We start from the raw sequence: 25,486 nt of genomic DNA on the forward strand, positions 1-25,486 counted from the left end.
TGGGTTTTCTTTTTACATTTTTATTTTAGGCTAGATTGGTTTTGAAAAAAAAAATTCTTCAGTTAGTGCTTCCAGGGCTCAGAGATTCCTGCTATTCCCTCTGTTCCTCCCTTACTCCTAATTTACACATCATTTTTGGCATTCCTGGGTTTTTATTGTATGATGCTGTTTGTTATTTTGTCAGGGATAGCATTCTAAGATATTTTGATTACACTTTAAATATGTTAAAGTGCCTTGTTACTTATCTATAATTTTAAATTATAGTTAAGAGTTTCAAGTATAAACATATACCAGGCTTTGTGAATGAACAAATTAAGGGACCATTTTATGATGGCTTGGGCTTCCATGTTTGTAGCTGTATGGGGAGAAGAAAAAGAAATGTCATAGTATTCTAAGAAATACGGGTTCTGGACCAGATGAGTATGAATAGGAAAAGAGACCAAATCCCCAAAGGTTGGGCTAACGAGAAGGACAGAAGTTATGGAGACTTAGTCATAAAGCCACCCCCCCACCCCCCCACCCCCGCCCTCCACCCACACCATGTGCAGGAAAATGTTGCCATTGTTATTTGGTGTCTCCTGACTTTCAAAACATTTTGGCAAAGACATAACCCTGCCGTTTTCCATCTCTTGAGTATATAGGGACCTGCCATTATTCTGGTGAATTGAAAAGTGTTGACTGTGTCCTGTATCAAATGCATCAATTTTATAGCGATCTGGCCATTAGAACCCCCTTATCCCTAGAATCTAGGGTTTGGGGATTAGAACATGTTTTCTGATTATTCACTACAGTCCAAATACACTTTATTTGGGTGTCACGTTTTTAGCTTGTTTAATCTGATGCCTGAAAGATATTAGCAATAAGAGTAGGTTCCAGAGCTGTATTTTTTCTTAAAGTGTGTGAACAGTGTGTGCACCCAGACAAAGATGATGCTGATGTTTGTGGTGGATGTAAAGTGGGGGTGGGGAGCAGTATAAGCACTGATTTTTAGATAGGAAAAAACCTTTTTATTATAACGAGGAGTAGAATTTCCCAGTGATTTGGAGCTCTCATTTGCACTTATGCTGTATAAATTATACAGAAATGATAAAGATTAATGAAACATTTCAAACTATGAAAATTGTTTGTGAAGGACTAGAAAATGTTAGTGAAAGTATAAATATGACTAATCTATGATGGAAAGATGTTTTACTCTGATATTCATGAATTTGGTAATTCTTAGGTTATGAAAATAGTCCTTACAATTGGCAAGGGTATAATAGAGATGGATTTGCTGGTAACAGAACTATGAAAGTGCTGACCAAAATGATTGCTGAAAGTAGATGTGCGGATGAACTAGTAGAAATAGAGAAACTGGCCAGGAAGTCATTGTTGTAGCGTGATCAGATAATCACAACTTGAACTAGATGGCAGCTTAGTTTTTTAGCTTTGGGAGGAGAAAGAAGAACAAAAAATGTCTTCAGAATTGCAAGGCAAGAGCTACTTTAAATTTTCTGGCAGCCACTATATTTCTTTTATAAGTTTATTTTCGGCTGCTTTGGGTCTTCGTTGCTGCACACGGGCTTTCGTCTAGTTGAGGTGAGCGGCGGCTGCTCTTCCTTGCGGTGCACAGGCTTCTCATTGCGGTGGCTTCTCTTGTTGTGGAGCACAGACTCTAGGCACATGGGCTCAGTAGTTGTGGTGTACAGGCTTAGCTGTTCTGGCATGTTGGATCTTGCCAGACCAGGGATCGAACCCACGTCCCCTGCATTGGCAGGCAGGTGAATTCTTAACTGCTGTGCCACCAGGGAAACCCCAACTATAGCATTCTTGAAAGTATCTTGAGTTTTAGACCTCACATGAAGATATATGCATTGAAATTTCCCATAATACACAAGTTGACCACAGGCATTTCTCGCTGGAGAGAGATCAAGGCCAAATTACAGAATCATAAAATTTAGTAGCAAATGTGGGAGGAGGGTACTGAGAGGCTAGATACAAGACTTATATACATTCTGTGATTGGTGATTGAAAATAAAATGATTTTATTTTCAGCTTCATTGGTTACCTTTTCCTCTATAAGACTTTCTGTATTCAGTTCCAAAGATTTTCTGGGGTGGCAGTGCTGATCTGTTTGCTTTTTGGTTTTTCCACCATCAGTTTGTTTCTTAGTCTTTGGTTTGCTAATTTGCTTAAAATAATATCTGACACATAGTGTTTAAATATTTTGGGAGGTAGATGAGGTAAACAGATGTACTCATTTTTGCCATGTTTTAACCAAGTACTGCAAGTGTGTGTATTTAATTAGTTTATAGTGTACATTATGGAGTGTAGTATGATAAAGACGTTTCAGAAAAGTTTTTGCTGAGTACCAAGTGGTTCAGAGTGTGTAAGCATTTGGCTAAGGTTGAGAACATTGCTCTTCTGATTGACAGTAGTACAGTGTTATTTAATGTCATTTGTAATCATGAAAGAGAGGTTAAGTAACTGCCAAGGTCAAACAGCTCGTGAATGATGGAGATGGAAATCAAACCCAGATTAGCCTATTCCAAGCTCTGGGTTATTATTAGTACTCCATGTCGTTTTTGTAGCTCTAATATAGTGGTTTAGAGTTAATGTAACATTTAATTGAATATTTATTTCCTTTTAATTTCTTTATAGGGATTTATCAAAGATGTTCATGAAGACTCTCTCACAGTTGTTTTTGAGAACAAGTAAGTTATTTTTTTATTGATAGAGATCCTAATTTTGAAGATTGGTAGTGCCAAACTGTTTGCTTTTGGCTGTTTCTATTGCCAGTGGAAAATGAGTGTGCTTTTGGGTGGGGGTCTTTGGTTTGATTATCTTTTTGAGTTCAAATAATTTTAGTTTTTGGTGACTTCACCTGGTTTTCTGCTCACAATTCACTTGGCACTTCTTCCAGGACCCCTTTCTTTGTCAAATCACATGTGGACGTGAATCAGTAAGTAGTTTTTGCAAAAATAGACGGCACGAATGGGATTATAATATGCTTCTTAAAAACGCAGAATTTTGAAATTATGCTGTAGATAAGTATTAGGCTGTCTTTAATTGATTATTCATAAGGAATAATAAAAAGTTGTATAGATATTGTAAAGGTTAGGTAAGTTGTGCTAAAAACGTTAAAGACTGTGTTCTGGGCTTGGTTAGGAAGGGTTATAAAGGAGCACTGTATAATTGAAGGTCAGAAAAGAAAACTGGTTAACTTTCACTTTTATGCTGCTTCTGTAACTGCCTGAATAGATATCGGCCCAACAGCTGTTTCTTGTAGAAACAAGTGTTGAGATGATTTCTGTCTTTTAGCAGCTGCCATTTAGACAGTAAAGATGAAAGAAAGCACTCAAATGTCTCTTTTTTTGCCCAGCGTTGGCACAGGGGAGCCATAGGAGTATTTTACGTGCTGCTCTACCTCCCAGGCACGTGAATGACCTATTAGAACTTAGAGTAGGAAAGCATTTTAGCTTTATCAACTTAGTTATAAAATACAACCCACAAAAAATTAAGCAACAGCTCAAGTAGTAGTTTTAACACATTCGTATTTGCTACAAAGATTAAAAGTAAGTTTTTTCTAGGTTTTAATTACAATGTATGTGTTCATTGTAGAAAAATTCTGTGTAAGAAAATTAAATCCTTTCATAATTTAGCTATTCAGAATAATTGAGTAGTTTTCTATATTTCTGTGAACATGTACACTAAGAAATTATGCAGCTTATATTTTATAATCTCTGAAATTGTGTTCCTTAATAAATCATTGAGTGGCAAACGTGTTTGTAATAAGTTGATCCCACTATAGCAGTTTGTTACTCTGAACTTACCCTACTTCATTTGCAGAATAATGTATGTACTGTTACCTTAGGATGAGTAATTTGGAAGCAATATATAATTGTCAATGATGTTAACTATTTATAAACTTCACCAAGAGCCATGCAAAATCTGTTCTACCTCAGCAAACTACTTGGAAAAAGATTTAATACAGAGGTTGTTTTTCTTTGGGGAGAGCTAAATGATTGATTTGAAAAATATACAGTACTAAGCATAGACTACATAGTTTCTGTATTAGGGGCTATTAGAATAATGTATTTTAAAATTGTTAATTCCTTTTCTAATCCTTCAGTTGGCAACCGGAACGCCAGGTTCCATTTAATGAAGTTAGATTACCACCACCACCTGATATAAAAAAGGAAATTAGTGAAGGAGATGAAGTAGAGGTATGTATTTACAAGTTTATTTTCTTGTGTGCATATTTTTTTGTTTCAAATAAATATTCTTGTTGGAAAATCTGTTTAGCTGTTAGAGAATAAATCTAATTCCTTTTCTCCATTCATTCTATTGGTAATGGCTGTGTAATGTAGCAATACTTGAGTTTTGGAGCCAGAACTGGGATTAATGTCTCAATGCTACCATTTTTAGGTTTGTAGCCTTGGTCAAGTTTTTTTGTTTTTAATGACTAAAGTGAAAATAATTTGAGAACTAAAGACGATAGTGCGTTTGAGTTTTGCACAGATTCTGGCAGAGACAACTATATGATGTTGGTCATTATTTTCCTTTTTTTTTTTTTTTTTTTTTTTGCTGTTTTGCCTTGTGTTTTTTCCTCAGTATCTTTGTACAGTATTAGTAGCTATCCTTTATTGTAGTGATCATTAATATAGTTCCTGTGTAACAATATGAAATATAATTAGCATACTGCCTTTTTGAATATTCTAGAAATATTCAGAAAAATTTAAAAGGAAAAAACCAAAATCACTGCCCAGAGATAAAAACCACATTCCACGGTTTACATATTCTCAGGCTCTTCCTTTTTTCTCTTTTAAAAAAATAAAAATTTTACTGCTTCTTTGTATCTTGCTTTTTTCACACTTAGTAGGTCTTGAATGTCTGTCTTTTATATTTATTTTTGATTAACATGCCTGCTGTTATGTAAAAAGAAACTTGGAAATTGTCAAATAGAAGCATAATGAGTTTGTTGGAGATAGAAAATTTGATTTTCGATTTTTAAGAAATTGATACCTCCAAGGAGCTCAAATATACTAAAATGTATTTCTCACAAGGAATTGTCTTGATAGTGTTGAAAGAGATTTTCAAATCTCATTTGTACCTAATTTATGTAGGCTGGGGTAGGAGAACTGGGAACATGGGTCAATCTTTAGTGATGAAACAGCTATCTAAAAACACTTAACAGTATGTACTTTGTGCCATACACTGTTCTGAGTGCTTTGCACATGAACTCATTTAGTTACTTGCCATTTTTATTCTTCATAATTTTTTTAATGGTAAATTTTCTTTTGAGTTAATTGTAGATGTTAGGCTAGAATGTCAAATTGTAGGACTTTAACCCCTAACAACTTGAACTCACTTTCTAAAATTTTGCCTAGATTTTAATTCTTGCTCTAGGTAATTAGAGCAAGCATCCTTCTGCTTTTGCTAAATCAAAGCATGTTATAAACTTAATTGTGTCAGGGTGCCACATGTGTGGCGATCATTTCTGAGTAGTGCTTTTCATATTTTAAAAATTGTTGTTCAGACAGTTATTGTTAATGTAAAGGCTCAGTTTAAAGGAAAAACTTGGAGTGCTGAGGGTGTTGTTACAGTGTGCTTTCCTCAGTCTCAATCTGGGAAGATCCTGTCCAGTTCCTGGACCATCTTTATGGCTCGCCTCCCCAATTGTATACAAAACTTTATTGAATGATTTGGAAATTGATGATTACAGAGTGTTTTATTTCACTTTCTGTTTTATGGTTCAGTCTTGGTGAAATTTGTTCCTTAAAATTAATGAGAATCATGGTCTGGAATTAAGATATTACTGTTACTTTGTAATTTTTTTGTGCTTTTGAAATTTTTGAAAATTTATATAGGGAAGAAGTTTAAAATTAATCTTGCCACCTGTGGATTTCTTTTTTTGTTTTGCTTTTTTGCCAGCGTTAGGAATTTATTCTTATGCCATGGAATGAATGCTTAGGAATTATGGTTGTTAGTGCTTTATATTTTGAGCCAAATAACTTTATGTAAGCTCCCTACTCCCCAAATTCAAAGTAACAAAGCTTAATATAAAAAGTGAAATGATACAGAGTTACATAAAGTAAAAAGTGAACCTTTCCTCTTAGTGTAGGTATGTAGGTGTGCTTATCTGCCCACCCCAGCTTAAATCTCATTTAAGAGATGTCTCTTTAGATTTTTTTCTTTTAATTTATAAAGAATATGTGTGCTTTTTTAAGTTACAAAAATTGGGAATACATTTTATTTGTGATTTTTGTAGTCAGTTAATTAAGATACCATAGACATTTTCAAGTCTGCACATACAGATTTAACCTCATTTTTTCTCACCACCCCATGATACTTCTCCGTATAGGTGTATCATAATTAGAAGTTATTGAAAGTTGTTTTTTGCTTTTACCATCCCCCCCCAAAAAAGCAAGAGTTAATGTCCTTATATAAATCATTTTCTGTTAGTATAAATCTTGGTGGTTCAATTGCTGAATCAAAGGCATATATATTGAAAATTTTGATAATAGCAGAATATACCATTTTGTCCTCCAAAAATGCTTTTTGAATGACCACTTCATAGTTTTGCTAATACATTAAGGTGTTTGTTTCCTCATAGATTGACTGGCTGGATTATTATTAATCTCATCTGTAAGTTTTCATAAACATGATAGAAGGAAGCTGTTGTCTTCTCTGTTTTCTGAACCTTGATTACTAGTGATATGGAGTGTCTTTTAGATTAGTTTATTGGCTGTTAGCCCCTTGTTCTGTTTATTATCTATTTTATTTTTTGCCCGTGTAGTTTTCGATGTTGGAAATGTGTACATTTTATGGGTAAGTTCCTGTTATATATTGTGTTTTCTCCCAGGCATTCTTTAAAAAGCTGTGCTTTAGTGGCTTTTGCCATTAAGAATTTATATTTTTACTTATTCAGATCTGCCAATTTTCCCAGATTCAGATCTGCCAGTTTTCCCGGTGTGGCCTCCAAGATAACCCATTTTAGTACTTCTACAGAGATGCCCCCCCCCCCCTTTTTTTTGAAGAGTATTTAGGTTTTTAATATAACTTGATTCTTTTTAGGGTAATTTATTGCATAGTATATTGATTTTTTTTTAATTAAGTCATTGGCTACTGTTCTTTTTGTGCTAGTCGTAAATACTATAATAGCAGTGATAACAGCTGACACTAACCCATATAATATATATATAACTAACTGGCTTTTTAAACACATTCTATCAGTTTGACATAATAGTCTCTTGAGGGCCTCTTCTAAACTCTATGAATACTTTAATTAACCTTTCCAAGGTTCATGTAGCCTGAAGGTTAGGAAGTTGAATAACCAGTGTAAGTTTCTGTCCTGAATGTTATTCTTTCTAATAATATGTCATGCTGTATTACAGGGTGTTGTCAATTTTGTGCCACATTCCCAACTCTTGTTCTTTTGCAGCTCTAGGAACCCTTCCTCTTTGAAGAATGGAAAGGTGACTATGATTTGGCCATTAGTAATTGATTTAGAACAGAAATGATCCAGAATGGAGCTTTTCATTAAGCTGTCCAGGCATTTATCTAAAGTTCAGCCATACAACAGAAGACCTAAATAGACATTTTTCCAGAAGACATACAGATGGCCAACGTACAGATGTTCAACATGGTTAATTATTAGAGAAATGCAAATCAAAACTACAATGAGGTATCACCTCATACCAGTCAGAATGGCCATTATCAAAAAGTCTACAAATAATAAATGCTAGAGGGGGTGTGGAAAAAAGGAACCCTCCTACACTGTTGGTGGGAATGTAAATTGGTGCAGCCACTATGGAAAACAGTATAGAGGCTCCTTTAAAAACTACAAATAGAATTACCATATGATCCAACAATCCCATTCCTGGGCATATGTCTGGAGAAAACTGATTTGAAAAGATATAGGCACCCCAGTATTCACAGCAGCACTATTTACAATAGCCAAGACGTGGAAGCAACCTAAATGTCTATTGGCAGATGAGTAGATAAAGAAGATATGGTGTGTGCGCGCGCACACACACACACACACACACACACACGTATATATACATACACAATGGGATATTACTCATCCATAAAAAAGAATGAAAGAATGCTATTTGCAGCAACATGGATGGAGCTAGAGATAATCATACTGAGTGAAGTAAGCCGAAGACAAATGTTTTATGATATGACTTATTTTTTTTAATTTTTATTTTTTTAATATTTTGGCTGCGCCAGGTGGCATGTGGGATCTTAGTTCCCCAACCAGGGATTGAACCCATGCCCTCTGAATTGGAAATGTGGAGTCTTAACCACTGGACTGCCAGGAAGTCCCCATATGATCTCACTTATATGTGGAATCTAAAATATGACATAAGTGAACTTATTTACTAAACAGACTCAAAGACATACAAAACAAAGTTGGATTACCAAAGGGGAAGGGGTGGGGGATAAATTAGGAATTTGGGATTAACAGATACACACTACTATATATAAAATAAACAAGGACTTACTGTATAGCACAGAGAACTATATTCAATATTTTGTAATAGCCTATAATGGAAAAGAATCTGAAAAAGAACATATACACATATATATGTATATATACACACACACAGATATACACATATATATATACAAAACTGCATCAGTTTGCTGTATACCTGAAACTAACACAATATTGTAAGTCAACTATGCTTCTATTAAAAAATAATAATCATTAAAAAATTCAGCCATATGAACTTTCCATTCTTGTAGGTCAGGTATGGTTAAATATTGGCGATTTCACATGGCTTACTCTAAAATTTTATTACTTTACAAACATGTTTGGCTACATCAGGCTTGCCCTTTCCAGCCAATTTATGAGACTTAGATGAAATTATAAAACATAAATTAGTGTCTGGTAGTGGCCTCAAGAAGACACTATATGGCTTATAATAGAAAGTTGGTTTTGAAAAGTCTTAAGATTCAAAGGTTTATTTTTAAACCTAATTGGTGGCTTTGTGTTGATAAAAACTGGCATATATTTTCAAATCTTTAAAGTATTTAATATAATTAATTTTTTTTGATAAGTGTCTGCTTAATAGTTGATTTCATTAACTAAAGATTGCTAAGAAAATTGGTAATTCCCTGGTGGTCCAGTGGTTAAGACTCTGTGCTTTCACTGCTGAGGGCCTGGGTTCGATCTCTGGTCAGGGAAATAAGATCCCACAGGCTAGCTGCGTGGCATGGCCAAAAAAAAAAGATTGCTAAGAAAATAATTCTCAGCTTGTAAAGTTGGAGATGATGGGAAAATGAAGAGTTCTTTAGATTCTCTTAAGCTGGATGTATAGTATAATGTTCTGGGATATTGGAAGGGCGGTAGAAAGAGTTTTTCCCCAGTGATTTCACATGTGAGGTGCCTTATTTTTTATTTTAAGATGCCTACCTTATTCAGCAAGTTAGTAACACACACAAACGTGTTAAATAGGAAGCCTGACATCTCAAGCTAATAGATAATTTTATAAGACTTTTTAAGTTTTTCCTCTTGGGCTTAACATATTTGATATATAAAAACTTTTTTTTTGAATTGTGAAGTCTTCTGGTTGAAATACGGACAGGCAAGTTTTTGTTCTTGTGACATACGCCTTTTCTTCCATCTTTTATGGCAGATAGTCAGACATTATGGTTCTACATCTTAATAATTTAGTTATAATCTTGGGATAGGTCCCTTGAGAGAAATTTAATAAAGGGATTAAGAATAATTTGATGTAGAACACTCCCTTACCTTACAATTTCTTTTTTTAATTTGGCCATGCCACATGGCATGCAGGATCTTAGTTCCCTGGCCAGGGGATCAAACCCGAGTCCCCCTGCAGTGGAAGCACAGGGTCTTAAACCACTGGACTGCCAGGGAAGCCCCCTTACCGTACAGTTTTTTAATTTAGTATTTTACTTATAAGACAAATACAATATACATGTATAATTTACATCTTACCTTTAAAAATGTATCAGTTTGATTCTTGCAACCAGTCTGAAAATTTTAGCTGTCTGTAGTTAGTCTTTCTCATAATACGAAGTCAGCATTGTTAGTCTTAGTGCTTGGGAATGCTCATACGTTAAAGAATAGGTGAACATATTCTTTATTACTTTTATCTTTTTCTTTTGGGGAATGGGCAGTTTCCAAGACTTATGAAACCCATTTGTTAAAGTATCAGCCACAAACACTAATGAGATAATAACTGTTGTGTAAGTAGATAAATCACATTAGTGTTTTCTAGATGTTAAGCTTGCTTTCCTAATGTACATTTTCTATTTCTTCATAGATTGTAATGAGATAAAATAGATATGAATAGTACTCAATAAATGTCTTTCATGTAGTTGTAAAACAGGTCATTATGATTAAGCATTCAGTTTAATGCTTAACATTATTTAGAATTAGGTAAAAACTGGTAGAAATTGTCTACTGGTGGTGTTCACATTATTTCTATTTGGTTATAACTTTGAAAGGCATCGTTGAACATTATTAACTTGAATGAAAAGCTGATAACATTAGGATCCAGACTGGAATTTCATTTAAGTCATAATTTGGTTGTGTGCTGGAATTTGGAGGCCAGTAAGGTTTGACTTGGATTCATTTGGTAGAAAGAATACTGAAATAGGCTTTTGGAATTTAATTCTTCCATGAAACTGTAGCCTTCTTCAATCTGGGTACTGTTGTGTTTTTAGATCTCTCATGGGCACTCCTTAGTCTTTTTTTAAAGCTCTTTCTTGGATTTGAAGAAACTTAGAATGTTAGAGAAATGAGGGCCATTGCCTTAGAGTGTGAATTGCTTTCTTGGAATAGTTTGGGGATTTAAGTGAATTGAAATCTGAAGTAAGGGAATTTCTGTGAGGTGCTTTTACTCCAATGATGTAGTCATAAATAAATTCAGTAATCTACATCTCGGACATAGTATGCTAGGGCACGGTTTTAACACTTGGTTATTAAAACGACTTTTTATTGTGTTGAGTACACTGTTCATTTTGTAAAGGATGTTATTTGACCCACAACACAAAAGTGGAGGCAAATTCATAGCATTTTGATTTGAGCCAGGAACTTAGTTTAATTTGGCTTTATGAGAGAGGCTTTGTCTTTCAGGGATCAGTTATTAATGAAGTTTACAGAGATGGATGTGAGTATAAAATGGAATCCAGCATTTTAATGTTCAGTGAGAACTAAAGCTGCAAGACAGTCCACAATGTTTTATTCTTTTTTGTAGGTAAACTTACATAGAAAGCCAGATTCCTAGACGGTTATTCTTTGGTGAAACAGAACAGGTAGTTTATTTTAAGACGCATTTTTCAGCATTCAAGCTTGAGGCACCCATCCACTGTAGATCAACAAGAGATATACCAGTCTGTTTAGCTGAACTGCCTTTCTAAGATAGTGCTTGGAAAGGGCACTTTCCTTCTTGTTCTCAGGGTTTTCTTTTTGTTTTTTTAATTCTCAGTATACTAGGGAAAATAGTCAGCACTTACCATTTGAGTCTAATGGCCCATTTTTATTGTTTTTTATATTTTTAAGTCATTTTACATGTAAATTTACAGAAGTAAGAATAAAAGGATGGTGAAGATAAACATTATTAGATATTTTAATAAGCATTTAAACAAAGAAATCCAAGTTTTTATTTCATGTTTTCCTGGTTTTTGACGATACATGTACCTAAAATGAGCAAAGTTTTCTGAATATTAACTTATTGCTCATCAGCTATCATGCATAAACCCAGAACATACCCATCTTGTAAATGCTGATATCAGATTTAAAGTCCATCTCTGGTATGTTCTAGTTTATCATTTCTTCTGTTTCATCTTACACACTTGAATTATCAGAATGCAGTGGTTTAAATACAGTTGACTCTTGAACAACATGGGTTTGAACTGCATGGGTCCATGTATACTCGGATCCCTCCCCTGCGGCTTGTGGAAGTCTTAGTTCCCTGACCAGAGATTGAACCTGGGCCCTCAGCAGTGAAAGTGTAGAGTCTTGACCACTGGACCACCAGGGAATTCCCACTCAGATTATTTTCAATAGAAAATGCTACAGTACTGCATGATCAGTGGTTGGTTGAGTTTGCAGATGTGGAACTGCATATACAGAAGGCCGTCTGTGTTACACTCAGCTTTCAACTGCATGGAGGGTTGATACCCCTAACCCCTTTGTTGTTCAAGGGTCGATTGTATTTTGGAACTTCTGATGGCTTCTGATTTTATCGAATAGAATGTTAGCATCTTTGCCCTATAATTACACGACTCTCATATTTAACCAATTGGATTGACTAATGTGCATTTCTTCGTCATCTGTTTCTTTCTAGTCACAGAAGATGGCAGAGTATTTTAGGATGTAGGAAAAATAAGGTTCCTGGATTCTGTCTTAGGTTTATGTAAGGGTTCATTGGATGCTTAATAACAATTGCAAGACAGAATGAGTTTTATTCTATTCTAAAAAAAAGGTAAAATTTTCTTTTATTTTGGAAGATCTGAAGAAAGGATAGAGTCAAGAAATAGTTAGATTTACTCATATAAGAAATGCAGAAGCTAAAATTGAGTTCACTGGAGCTTCATTGGTATATAGGCTTTTTTTCCCCCTCAGCTTTTCTGTAATCATGGTATGCAGTAAAGTTGATCATGAAGTTTTGGCTTATTTATTTTTAGTTCCAGTATTCCACCACTTCAAAGATTACTCTCATTATCATCTTGATAGAAGCTTCAGGCTTTCCAAAACTGTTTGCCTATCAGTAGTTGTTTACATTATTTCACAAATGGCTGTTAACATGTATTGATTGGTAGATTTCTCTGTCCACCTGTGTAGGGGCAACCTTAGTTTAATCAAGATTTTTGTGAGTGTTTCTTAGTCATCTCTTCCCAGCCGCCCCCCCTCCACTTTCTCATGTATTGAAAATATATCAAACAAACTGCTGTGTCGTAAGAAATAACTCTAATTCTCAATGGAAACTTTTCTAATGTATTATATTTCAAAATACTTGGTAATTATAGAATACGTAAGATACAGGGTTTTTTTTGCATAGGAGGTTTTGTAAGGTATGTACTCTGCTAGATGGACTAAATGTGTGTATAATTTTTTTGTTAGACTTTTAGTACATTTAAGTTCCTCAGCAAGGGATTTAAATGTCATACCTTGAAGGAATTTTAAAATAGGAAGAAATCTTAAAAACTTTTTAAAAACAGTTCTTAATTTCAACATTTTATAAATACTGATAACAGATTTAAAATACACCTTATTAAGGTTCTAGCTTATCCTTACTTCTGATACTTGAATCATCAGAATGCCATGCTCGAAGATGAACAGTGTTGACAGAAACTGAAAGACCTATGTTTTACACTATGTAAAACTGTCTTGTAAGAAGCATTTCTTTAAAATAATACTTATTGGGACTTCCCTGGTGGCACAGTGGTTAAGAATCCGCCTGCCAATGCAGGGGACACGGGTTCCATCCCTGGTCCAGGAAGATCCCACATGCTACGGAGCAACTAAGCCCGTGCGCCACAACTACTGAGCCTGCGCTCTAGAGCCCGCGAGCCACAGCTACCAAGCCTCCGTGCCTAGATAGAGCCCATGCTCCGCAGCAAGAGAAGCCATTGCAATGAGAAGCCTGCGTACCACAATGAAGAGTAGCTGCTGCTCGCCACAACTACAGAAAGCCTGTGCAGCAACGAAGACCCAATGCAGCCAAAAAAATATATAAAAATAAATAAATCTCTTTAAAAAAAAAATAATATTTATGTTTAGTAAACCCTCTTGAATTTGGAATTCGATTTCCAAGGAGCCAAATTGCCCAAAGAGGGTTCAGTTTTATTTTTCAGTAGTAAAATTTAAGCGTATATAACTTTTATTAAATCATGTTAAGTACACCAGTTTCATTTTGTTCACAATATTTTTTTTAAATTTATTTTGGGCTGTGTTGGGTCTTCGTTGCTGTGTGCGGGCTTTCTCTAGTTGCGGTGAGCAGGGGCTATTCTTTGTATTCTTCACAATAAAATTTTTGATTCTTGATTTTAATGGAAGTTTGCGCTTATAATAAGTCATTGTCTATAGTGTTGAAATCTTTTTGGATGAAGGAATAAGGGCATTTTTTTTCTTGTCAGGTCTATTCAAGAGCAAATGATCAAGAACCATGTGGATGGTGGTTGGCTAAAGTTCGAATGATGAAAGGGGAAGTAAGTGATGTTGAAACTTGCTTTGTGACTGATTTTCAAGGAAATACCTCCACTCCTGGTTCTGTAGATGTTACTCTAACTCTTATTTGTTAAAAGCCTACTTCAGAAATAGTTAATCATACCTTTCAAAAAGTCATGAGACCAGTAATTAATATTTGTGTTCTGGATTTGCAAACACCAAAGCTGCTCTCCAGAGGTATAAATAACGCAGGTGTGTGAGGACCACCATAGTTCATGCTTGTAAGAATGTATAATCTAGTTTAGGCAAATCAGATTGATGTAACTAAGCTGTGCTTTAGTATTTGTGCCACAAGGGGGAGGGTCTACTGGTTAAGCTGAGCAAGGTAATTAGAACTTCATTTAAAGCTCATTATTTTTGTTCAGATGGGATTTTTAAAATATTTTGGTGTCTTTTAGTTTTATGTCATTGAATATGCTGCTTGTGATGCCACTTACAATGAAATAGTCACATTTGAACGACTTCGGCCTGTCAATCAAAATAAAACTGTCAAAAAAAATACCTTCTTTAAATGCACAGTGGATGTTCCTGAGGATTTGAGAGAGGCGTGAGTAATTTTGTTTACTGTTGAATTGATTTGTGAATCAAGAGGATTTTTCAGTGCTACAAAGAACTTTTTTCCCCAGACGCCCAGTCAAAAACTTTGATAGAAAATCTTTTTAACAAACAAAAGTTTTAATGGGTGGTGTCAAAATGAAATACTGAGTTTTCATTATAATTGCCTTCTAAATTTAACCTATTATTTAGGTCTTACCCATGAATTACTTTCTCCCTAGGTGTGCTAATGAAAATGCACATAAAGATTTTAAGAAAGCAGTAGGAGCATGCAGAATTTTTTACCATCCAGAAACCACACAGCTAATGATACTGGTAAGGTAACTCCATATTTTAAGGTAGATAATGAATATTGTACAGATTTTATAAATATTTCAAAAGATAACTTGTTTTATAGTGACTTTATTAAAATACAGTGTGGGAGAAATTTTTTTGCAGTTATAAAGTTGTTAATTTGTAAATTTCTCTTGGAGTAAGGAGGAAAAATCAATATAATATTCTTTACATCATAAAATCCTTAATATATGGGATCCTGGATTCTACCTGCGCCCCCCAGTCATAATTTGAAGAGCAGATCTAAGTAATATGGAAATTAAGAAAACAAAGTAAGATTAACTTGTGGCGAGGGGTGGTGCATGTTAGGTGAGGAGAGAAGTATAGTAGACGAAAATCAAGGAAGGCCTTATGTGGAAGGTTGTGTTTGTATTACCTTGAAAAAGGATTTAAGTTTTTGAGTGATTAACTTGTGTGTTTATAGTCTGCCAGTGAAGCAACTGTTAAGAGAGTAAATATTTTGAGTGACATGCATTTGCGAAGTATTCGTACGAAGTTGATGCTTATGTCCAGAAATGAAGAGGCCACTAAGCATTTAGAAGTAAGTGGGTTTACTTGTAAGAGGTTTTTTGCGTGTTCCATATAGTTTCATGAGTATATTATTCAAGTTCCATGGCTGAAACTACTTGACTGTTAGGTAAGGCAACTTGGGACCTGTTTTATGGCTAATAACTGGAGTCATTGTGTCATTAGAAGAATTACTTTTTTCTATTATTTTTATCAAACATAGCCTTTTGTCTGCTAAATTCCTGTTGAGTTATTTGTTAGGACTTGGATGACAGGTGCCAAAGAGCTTAAAAACTCACTAGGGATTTCCAGTAGAACTTTATTGCTGGTTTTTACTGTCCTGTATCAGTCACAATGCATTTCCTTAGTAACTGGTTCACTATAACAACTCCTGGGTAAGAAGAGAGGAGGATACGTGGCTTATAGTTTTAAAAAAGAGCCTGTCATTGCTTCTCTCCATCCTAAGGTATTCCTGTTCTCTTCTTCGCTGCCACACTATTAGGAGATGTGTTCTCCCCACCCCCTCCCACACGCACTTGTGCACACACGCTGTCTTAGGGAAATTGGGGTACGTTTATCTTTAGGATAAGTACATGAATGCCCTTATTAATTTAAGAGTTCCAAACAAGGGATATGTGAATGAATTTTGAAACATAAATCATCTGAATTGGAGAGCTTCCTGTATCAGTAATTGTGGAAAATTGTTTTAGAATTACTGTTTTCTGTGACCATGATTAAATAGATGGGTCGACCTTTTTTCCCCTTCCATTATATGACCCCAAATGAATTTCCTTTCTTCCTTTTTCTCTTAGTTCTTTTTCTTTTTTAAAAAAAATTATAGTGAAATAAACATAAGATTTACCATCCTAACCATTTTTAAGTGTGCAGTTGATAGTGTTGAGAAGTGTATTCACATTGTTGATCAACCAATCTTCAGAACCTTTTCATCTTGCAAAAGTGAAACTCTGTGTCCCTTAAACAACTTCCCATTTCCCCTTCCTCCTAGCCCCAGATCACCACCGTTCTACTTTGTTTCTATAAATTTGAGTACTCTAAATACCTTTTGTAAGTGGAATCACGTAGTATTTGTCTTTTTGTGACTGGCTTATTTCACTAAGCATAATGTCCTCAATGTTTGTCCATGTCATAGCATGTATCAGAATTTCCTTTTTAAGGCTGAATAATTCTGGTTTTACTCACATATCACATTTTGTTTATCATTCAGTGGACATGTGGGTTGCTTTCTCCTCTTGACTGTTGTGAATAATACTATGAACATGGGTGTACAAATATTTTTTTTGATCTTTTATAATAAATTATAATTTGCCTCTTTTACTAGTGCACAAAGCAACTTGCAGCAGCTTTTCATGAGGAATTTGTTGTGAGAGAAGATTTGATGGGCCTGGCAATAGGAACACATGGTAGTAACATACAACAAGCTAGAAAGGTTCCTGGAGTTACAGCTATTGAGCTAGATGAAGATACTGGAACATTTAGAATCTATGGCGAGGTAAGCTGTTTGCCCCCCACCTTGGGTAACTTTCCTATAACATATTAACTATTGTCTGGAATTTCAGTTTCCGAAGGGTGAAACGCTTTAAATTAATCAGCCTGGCAATCGTTGCATGTATGTAGGGTGGATTAAAGGTTGTGTTTAATGTGTACTCTTCTCAAAAGTTACTTAATCAACTGCTTCTGAATTTTACTGTTTTATGTGCATTACAGATAATTTATTCAAATATTTTTTGAGTGCTTACTGTTGGGCACTGGCAGTTATAAATAGCATATAATAGAATAGCTTTTGTAGAACTTGAATTTGAATAATATTTTGTCACTGGTTAATTGTGACATCTGTGTGGACAGGAAAATAATTGGAAAAATAAATCAGACTTTTCTTCATTGAGACCATCCTTCACATTAGAGAAAATGAGTTTTTTGGGGGTGATAATTTCAAGTCTTGACTTTTCATTTGAGTCATATAGTAAATCTTACTAGAGGCCTGATTTTTACTTCCGAAACCGTTAGAAGTGGGCAGTATAACAAAGTAATTGAGATGAAAGGCTTTGGAGCCATACTGCCTGAATTGGAATTTTGTCTCTACCACTTTGAGAGGGCTTGGAGAAAGTTACTCAGCTTCCCTGCGTAATTTTCCGAATTGTAAAATGAGAATATTAATAGTGCTTACCTTACAGTTTATGAGGATTAAATACGGTTTAAAATTTTTTGCTGTGTATAATACAGGGAGCACACAACATACTTGACCTGTGGTTATTAAAGGACAAACATTAGAAGTGGAAGTTAACTGTTACTAGACTATAAATTCCTTTTGGAGAAGATACCCCCGCCCCCATCTTCTGGTCTTTTAAAATCATAACCATTAGCGATTAGGAATTTTAATGATGTTATCAGTAGGTAATTTTTTTTTAAATGCATCTGCAGAAACAACCTTTTAAATCATTTCTTACGTTGAGAATGAAAAAACAATGCAGATAGTACAGACAACATGAACAATTTTTTTTTTTTTTTTTGCGGTGCGTGGGCCTCTCACTGTTGTGGCCTCTCCTGTTGCGGAGCACAAGCTCCAGACGCGCAGGCCCAGTGGCCGTGGCTCACAGGCCCAGCCGCTCAGCGGCATGTGGGATCCTCCCGGACCGGGGCATGAACCCGCGCCCCCTACATCGGCAGGCGGACTCTCAACCACTGCGCCACCAGGGAAGCACTGAACAATTTTTTTTTTTAACATTCACCTGGAGAATTCAGCATAGGAGTGTGGGCCAGATGTATTTAGGATTGGGTTAAAATTTGGCTAATGTAAGTAAGTTAAACTCTCTTAATTTTCTCAGGAGCTTAAAAGGGACCTTAGAGATGTCTAACATATTTTGGTTGTAAAAGACTCTTTCCTAGCTGTTTAATGATTACTGTGACTTTTTTTGGAAAAATACTTCATGAATTATTTGACTTGAAATGTCACTCTGGTGGTCTGAGCAGAATCTTGTACTAGAGCATAATAATTCAGTTTTTATTTTTGTTGTGGATTGTGGGTTTCTTCAAGGTGGAATTTCATGTTTGTTTCCCCTCTCTCCCCACCAGAGTGCTGATGCTGTAAAAAAGGCTAGAGGTTTTTTGGAATTTGTGGAGGATTTTATTCAGGTTCCTAGGAATCTTGTTGGTAAGTACTTCTGCTAAATGTTAAAATAAGTTAAATGTTACTTAATTACGTACAGTGACTTAATTGAAAATTAGAGTTTTCTGATATCTTAAAGTTATGTAGAGTATTTTTTTAATAACAGTTTGTCATTATAGTTTTTCTTAAGCCTTTTCATCCTTTGGCCTCTTTCTTAATATTTTCATTTGCTTGATGTCTTTATCATTCATATATCCATCAAAATTGTCATAGTACTTTTTGAGAAGGTATTTGTGGTAATTTTTTTCTTTTGTTTAATGTAGAAGAAAAAGTAAGAATGGACTAACAATAGGGTAATAAACTTCTACACAGTAGGCCTCGAGTAAGTAATAGTTGTTGCAAAGGCATAGAATAAAGTTTAAGAAGTCATAGGCAGGAGAGAAGGATGGTGATGATGATATGAGGGGAGGTTTCACTATTAAGTTTTTGACACTTAGTGAAAACTGCTGCGCCCATGGGTTATTAAGTTAAGTGGCAATTTTTGAATTTGAAGGTGCAGTTAAATGAGCATTATAGCTTGGGATTAGTTGTTTAACAGATTTGTTACTATCCTCTACATCTGTGCTGTCTTTTAAAATGCTGTTTGAGACATATGGGAGAAGCTTTGGTCACATGTTAAATACTTAGTGATTATCCTAGAAGTTTGACATAAATAAAGCATCAACATGATGTAGCAAAATTTACTAGGGGAATGGTTTTTTTATGATTTTTTTGGTCATCTATTGAATCTCATTAGTTTTTTGACCTTAAATAGTTAGAGCCCCTTGGGCTCCATTTATATATAGTTACACCTATAGGAAGATTCTGTACATGTTTTACTTGTCAAATTCCATAAAACATTAGTAGGTGAAAATTTAAAAAAAAAAAACACTTCCACTATTAAAAAAGATGTTTGTTTTGGCCAGTAAAAAGTAGTGTGCTTGGGATAATAGTGTACAACACAAGAATTTGGACAGTTTCATGGTGTTCAACTATATAAAAATCTTTTCACTTCTGCCCAAACGTTTGGATGGGTATGATATATACTACCAGTTAAGAAAGCTCCACTTAATCTGTTCTTAGAAACCACTGTTCACTGTACACTGAATTGCTGGAGATTATGAGTTGAGAGGTTACAATTAAATGTAAGTCTCAGGAATTGTACATAATTTTAATAAATGTTAAGATACAAAAAGTTACCAAATGTTTATTGTTGCCTAATGAAATTGCCTTTGACAAGAAAGCTGCTTTTGAAAATGATCCCCTTTGTTGTTTATATAATGCTCTATTATTTACAGCTATCAGTACTAACATTTTGGTTGCTGCTTTTACAGAACATAATTTAACTTAAGATTTCTTCACTTGTAAAAATGATTTGGAGGTGAGTGTGTCCAAGGGAGTCAGGGTTCTTTCCAGCCCAACAGTTCTATAGAAGATAGCCTTGGTCTTGTAGAATTTGTGGTAGTGTTAATTTTAAGTAAAAATTCCTGGTACTTCAGAAATAAGGAAATTGGATGTATTTGTAGCTCTCAGATTTTTCTCTTTATTCATTTATCTGTGCAGTGATGTGAGTACCTGTCATGTCTCTGTTTTTCCTCCACCCTGGCTTGGTTGGCTTTGGTGATTTGGGTTATTTGTTTACTGTTTAGAAAATAAATATTAGCAACTATTATGCGTTGGTGAAATACTCAGAAGTAAGGACTTCAGTTGGTTGGTGTGTATAATAGTAGTACTGCATCTTCCTCCAAAATGTTTTCTGGTTGAAGCAGTGTTTTGAAAAATAGTACCTTCTTAGTCCAAGTGAAAGAGAAAAAAAAGAGGACTGAGACATAAATGGGAATGAGGACTACTTGGTAGGTAAGTTTCAGAGAGGATTTCCGCACATATTCAGGTTCCAAGGGTTCTAGACTTGTTGACCATTCCCACCCTTCCCAAATCAAAAGTATTACATGAACATTGATTTGAAAATTAATTGAAACTTTTCACCTCCTGGAAGCCTTCCTTAATCACTTCTCTACTCTGTCCCTTCAGCATTTATGCTCAGTGCTCAAATTATACTACAGGTCTGCTTCAGTTTGTCAATATGCTTTGGAATTTAAACTGTGGAAATGATCAGTTAAAATACTGAAGGTCTCTGGTGGGACTAAATAAAACTTGCAGGTAGGTCCTTGCCACAGACCCCAGAAGGGTGATGGATATTCACTCACCACTGGTATAGTTCACAAGAAGGAAGGGGTAAAGATTTGGGGGAGGGGGTATGATATATCAATCTCATTTTTGTTTTTTTCGAAAAGATATTTGCTTATTTTTAGCAGGATCAAGGATGGAGTTGCTGCTTGAGCTTCACTGTGTTAACATGAAGGTTGCTTTTATATGCTGCTGCTAGGGCTGTGCAGAGAAGACATACATCATGTGACTTCCCTGTCCTACTCCTTTGTTTTTTCTTTTTACCTGTTCAATTGCTGGTGCTTTTAAATTTAGGGTTATTGGGCAAGGAGGTTTGAAAATCCTATAATAGTGTCTGCTGTATTGACTGGCTTATTGTTGCCATTGTTTCCTTATTTATCTCCTTCCCCCCTTATTTATTCTTTATTGAGAACTGTTCTCTCAAGCATGCAATAGGAGAAACTTACATTTTAACCTCTTTCAACCAAAATTAATTTATTGGGGAAATAGATTGCTGATATAGTATAAAATTTTAATTAATTGAGGATTTGGACTTAACAAATAAGATGTTGCTGTTAACTTAGCATCTATTCCATATACTGGTAGTTACTTGAACATTTACTTCTGTTACCAGGTAACACTACCCAGTATTGCTTTGTTACTTTATGGGTGTATGTTAGCTTTGTAAAAAGTGAGTTCCTAAGGGGAAGAGCATCTTCGTGTCCTCCTTTTAGTTTCTCCTCTAATTATTGGATACTCAGTAACTGCTATGTGACAGACTCACAAGTTAAGTGTGGAGAAGGTAAATAATTTGAATTTATGTCATTTTACAGTATTTCATATCTAGGAAGACAGCAAACCATATACATGTTGTATGTAGTTGTACACCTCTGCAGTACTTTAAAAACTTACAGGTGTAAAATGTAATACTTGTTAAATGTCAACATTTTATTTTGGTGAAGAGAATATTCATTTTAAAAGAATCTTGAAGTCACAGGTGTCTTTTGAACAAGTAGGAACTTAAAAGCCAGATTGATGACTTTGTTAGTTGTTTGAATAATAATATATGTAATATGTCATAAATGTAAACAAATTGATGTGATTAATGCCAAAATAAAAGTTTTCTTTTTGCCTTCATTTATATATCCAAGTTTTTGAAATAAATGGATTGGACTTGATATTTTAAAAATAGAAAAATGATATAGAACATATTAAAAAATACTTAGACATTGAAAATGGCTTACATTGTGAGTGGCACTGTCAATCTCAGTTAACAGTAGTTGCCTTGGGCGTACCAAAGTGAAGGTTTCATACCAAGGATAAAGTTCCTCAGTGGTCTTTAGGGTGAGTTAATTGAGAGTAAGAAGATGAAGTTTTGCTTGGTTTTTATAATTTGATAGTCAAATTATTTGGGCTGGTGTTGAAATGATAAGCAGTGTTGGTTTTTAACTTACCATTATATATGTTTTCTCTTATTAAAGGAAAAGTAATTGGGAAGAATGGCAAAGTTATTCAAGAAATAGTAGACAAATCTGGTGTGGTTCGGGTGAGAATTGAAGGAGACAATGAAAATAAACTACCTAGAGAAGATGTAAGTATTTAAAACATAATTTGCCTGTGTCGTGCGTCTCCCTCCTCCCGCCCCCGCCGCCCATTCTTTTTCTGGTTGACTTACAGTACTATTTTTTATATTTTGAAAATTGTTTTAGGAAAGTTATATCCGGTGAACTGCTTATGCTCTGCAGCAGATTTTTCTTTTTTAAAAAGTTCTGTTCCTTACAATGTTGCTTAACACACTTAGAAGACAAGTCATCTTTCAGTTGTTGGCCTTGGGCTCTTGGTTGGTTTCTCAGTATGTCAGTAAAAAAGCCAGTTTTGGGGGTAAAAAAAAAAAAAAGACTGATAATCCTAACAGTTCTTTTTTTTTGAACTTAGAGTGTAAAGAATTTGATATTCTAAACAAAACAGTCGGCTGTGAAGGAATTCTTGATACATAACACTTCCTTGACCTTTTTTTTTTTTTAGAATTTGTAAGCCCTAACCATTTCTTAATTGAAATCTTTAAGCTTTATGTTGCTAGTAATTCTGATACCAACTTTCTGAAATTTCTTTTTCAGTCTTTTTTTACATGTTGATGTCTTGTCCACAGTGCTGTATTTTTCCTTCTCATCCACCACTGTAAGCATCTCTCACCTTTGTGGCTCCAGTGGTCAACTCTGTATAAGTTGCATGTCTGAACATAAGGCAAGGATTTTCCCCCAGATTATCTCCCAGAAAGCAGTACATTCACACCTTCCTCAGTTTTGCATGATAACTAGAGTTTGTTTGCCTATCTGGCAGAGTAAGTTTTTTTTTAAAAAAAAAAAATAAAGAGACACACACACAGAGAAAATTGTAGATTTTGGCTCAGATAAATAGCCTCACAGCTGGTATTTGATGTTGTAAAGATGCCAATGAAAGATACCATTTTCTTTATTCCTTTTAATTAGTTAGAATGTGGAGGTAAAATACACACTTAAAAACAAATGAGAGAAAAGAAATGTCTTAATATTATACAAATGAGTACTTGTGGGTTGATTTCATCCTACACTGCTTCAAAAACTTCTGTGAACCTCAAGTAATTTTAACTTATTCTTAAGCAAACACCATGCCCCAAATGGGGGGGAAACCCCATTTTTTATTGAATTTAAGATGAGGATTAAAATCGAGGGTGTCATACTGTTATAATTGGCACTGTCCCCATTTATACTTACTATATAAAATAATGGTGATCCATTTGGCATACAACCACTGCCTAAAATTGATCTGAAGATCAAGGTGTTTACTGGGCAGGGTCATTAATGACTCAATTATAAATTTCTTAGCTTGATACTAATATCTAGTCTTCCCTTAGCTTGACTTATTCCCAGTTGCTTTCCAGTATTTACCATCTTGTTGCAAGCTAATTCTTCTAGGCCCTCCTTCATAAATTAAGAAGTTATTCTCCTTTAGTTTTGGTCATTGTTACCTCCATTTGTGTGCCAGAGTTAAGAAATTTAAATGCTAAAAGATACCAAGCACATTATGTAAATTACGAAGCAAGTTGGGATGTACAAGATAGGAAAGGGAGGGCACACTGTGCCTTTCTATAAAAGAAACATGCTGCTCACGTTTAATCTGGTTGCTGTGTAGGAATGCATGTATTATGTGTTGCTGTTTCTTCCAATATTTTAAAGAAAAGCTGGAAACCTAAACAGTACACAAAATGTTTCAGTTTTCCAAACATTGCATGTGAAAACAAATCTGAAGGGTGATATTGGCTTATTTGGGGCCACCATTTCACAATTTAAGCTGTCTAGGGGCATTCCCTGGCGGTCCAGTGTTTAGGACTCTGCACTTTCACTGCTGTGGGCCTGGGTTCGATCCCTCATTGGGGAACTAAGATCTCGCAACCTGTGTGTCGTGGCCAAAAAGAAAGAAAGAAAAAAAGCTGTCTAAATCCCCTGGAGACTCAGTTTATAACTTGTTTACTCTGAAGTCTTCGGTGACTCACCTCTAGCCCAATATGACCTTTCCACCTGTATACCGTAGCTTTTATTGTCTATATAATTGTGTATTTAATGATTTTCTTTAAGTCTTGTATTTTGTTTTCTGGTTTATCTTAATGTCTCCAAGCCAGGTTATGGAGCTCTTTGAAGTCAAGAAATCAAATCTGAATTCTCATATTCTCCCTTCTTCCCTAGCATAATGAACTATATAGAGTAGGCACTTGGTAAATATTTAAAGTCAGTTAATTAAGGTTTTTTAAGATTAGATTTGAGTTTTTAATTGTAAAAGAAACATGGTTTATGTAAAGGTTAGAATAGCACAGAAAGGTATGGTGTAAAAAATAAATTATATTTATGTCCTGTCCATGTCTTTCTCTTTCCATCATGTCTAATAGATTTTAGACTTGTCAGGTTGCCTTTTTGTGTCTTCTGCTCTTAAAAATAATGTTGCAGCAAAGGTCCCTTGTGACTGAAGAGTAAATTCCTGGAAATGCATTTGTTAGATCAAAGGCTATATGGCATTTAAATTTTAAGATCTTGTTAGTTTTCCCACACATTCCTCCACCAGTATAGAAAATGTCTGTATTCCACATATTTGCCAATACTGAGTTTTATCACAGTTTAATTAGTGCCATTCCAGAAGATGTACATATTATCTTTCCATTTGCTTGAAAGACATTTTTTATAAACAGATTGTCCTTTGCATATTTTTTGTCATTTTTTATTACTAAAGTGTGTAAGCTTTTGCATTTTGAGTAAGTTAGTCTTTTTATGTATGTGGCAAATATTTTTGCCTTCTGACTTCTGCAGTTTTGTGTCATGTTTGGCAGGTCATAGATTGTTCAGAAGTGCATTTCTAGTTTTTTCCCTCCAGTTTTTTTTTTTTTTTTTTTTTTTTTTTGGTGTAATGTTATCAGGAGCAGGATCAGCGTTATTTTTTTCTGAGTGCTAGTTTATCTCAGTGTCACCTGTTAACTATAAATAATCAGTTTAAAAATATTTTTAAATCTAGAAATTTCACTGAAATAACTTAGATGTAAA

The 25,486-nt window shown here is 34.8% G+C and overlaps 1 protein-coding gene across 10 annotated transcripts in view; it reads left to right on the plus strand.

The window, feature by feature from the left end:
- Window positions 1-25,486, plus strand: part of FXR1 (FMR1 autosomal homolog 1) — a 57,314-nt gene that overhangs the window by 15,194 nt on the left and 16,634 nt on the right. For 6 of the 10 annotated variants that reach the window (XM_032629494.1, XM_032629492.1, XM_032629498.1 and 3 more), the window contains 9 exons: window positions 2,641-2,693; window positions 4,112-4,205; window positions 14,104-14,175; window positions 14,593-14,741; window positions 14,971-15,064; window positions 15,507-15,623; window positions 16,929-17,099; window positions 18,680-18,758; window positions 22,400-22,509. In XM_032629494.1, coding sequence (XP_032485385.1) covers window positions 2,641-2,693; window positions 4,112-4,205; window positions 14,104-14,175; window positions 14,593-14,741; window positions 14,971-15,064; window positions 15,507-15,623; window positions 16,929-17,099; window positions 18,680-18,758; window positions 22,400-22,509 — 939 coding nt within the window. Of the gene's footprint in view, window positions 1-2,640; window positions 2,694-2,902; window positions 2,942-4,111; window positions 4,206-14,103; window positions 14,176-14,592; window positions 14,742-14,970; window positions 15,065-15,506; window positions 15,624-16,928; window positions 17,100-18,679; window positions 18,759-22,399; window positions 22,510-25,486 lie in introns of all 10 variants that reach the window. The other 4 variants (XM_032629491.1, XM_032629493.1, XM_032629497.1 and 1 more) reach the window with 2 other exon arrangements.

Source organism: Phocoena sinus, chromosome 4 (assembly GCF_008692025.1).
Source record: "Phocoena sinus isolate mPhoSin1 chromosome 4, mPhoSin1.pri, whole genome shotgun sequence".
In the NCBI taxonomy this organism is placed as follows: domain Eukaryota; kingdom Metazoa; phylum Chordata; class Mammalia; order Artiodactyla; family Phocoenidae; genus Phocoena; species Phocoena sinus.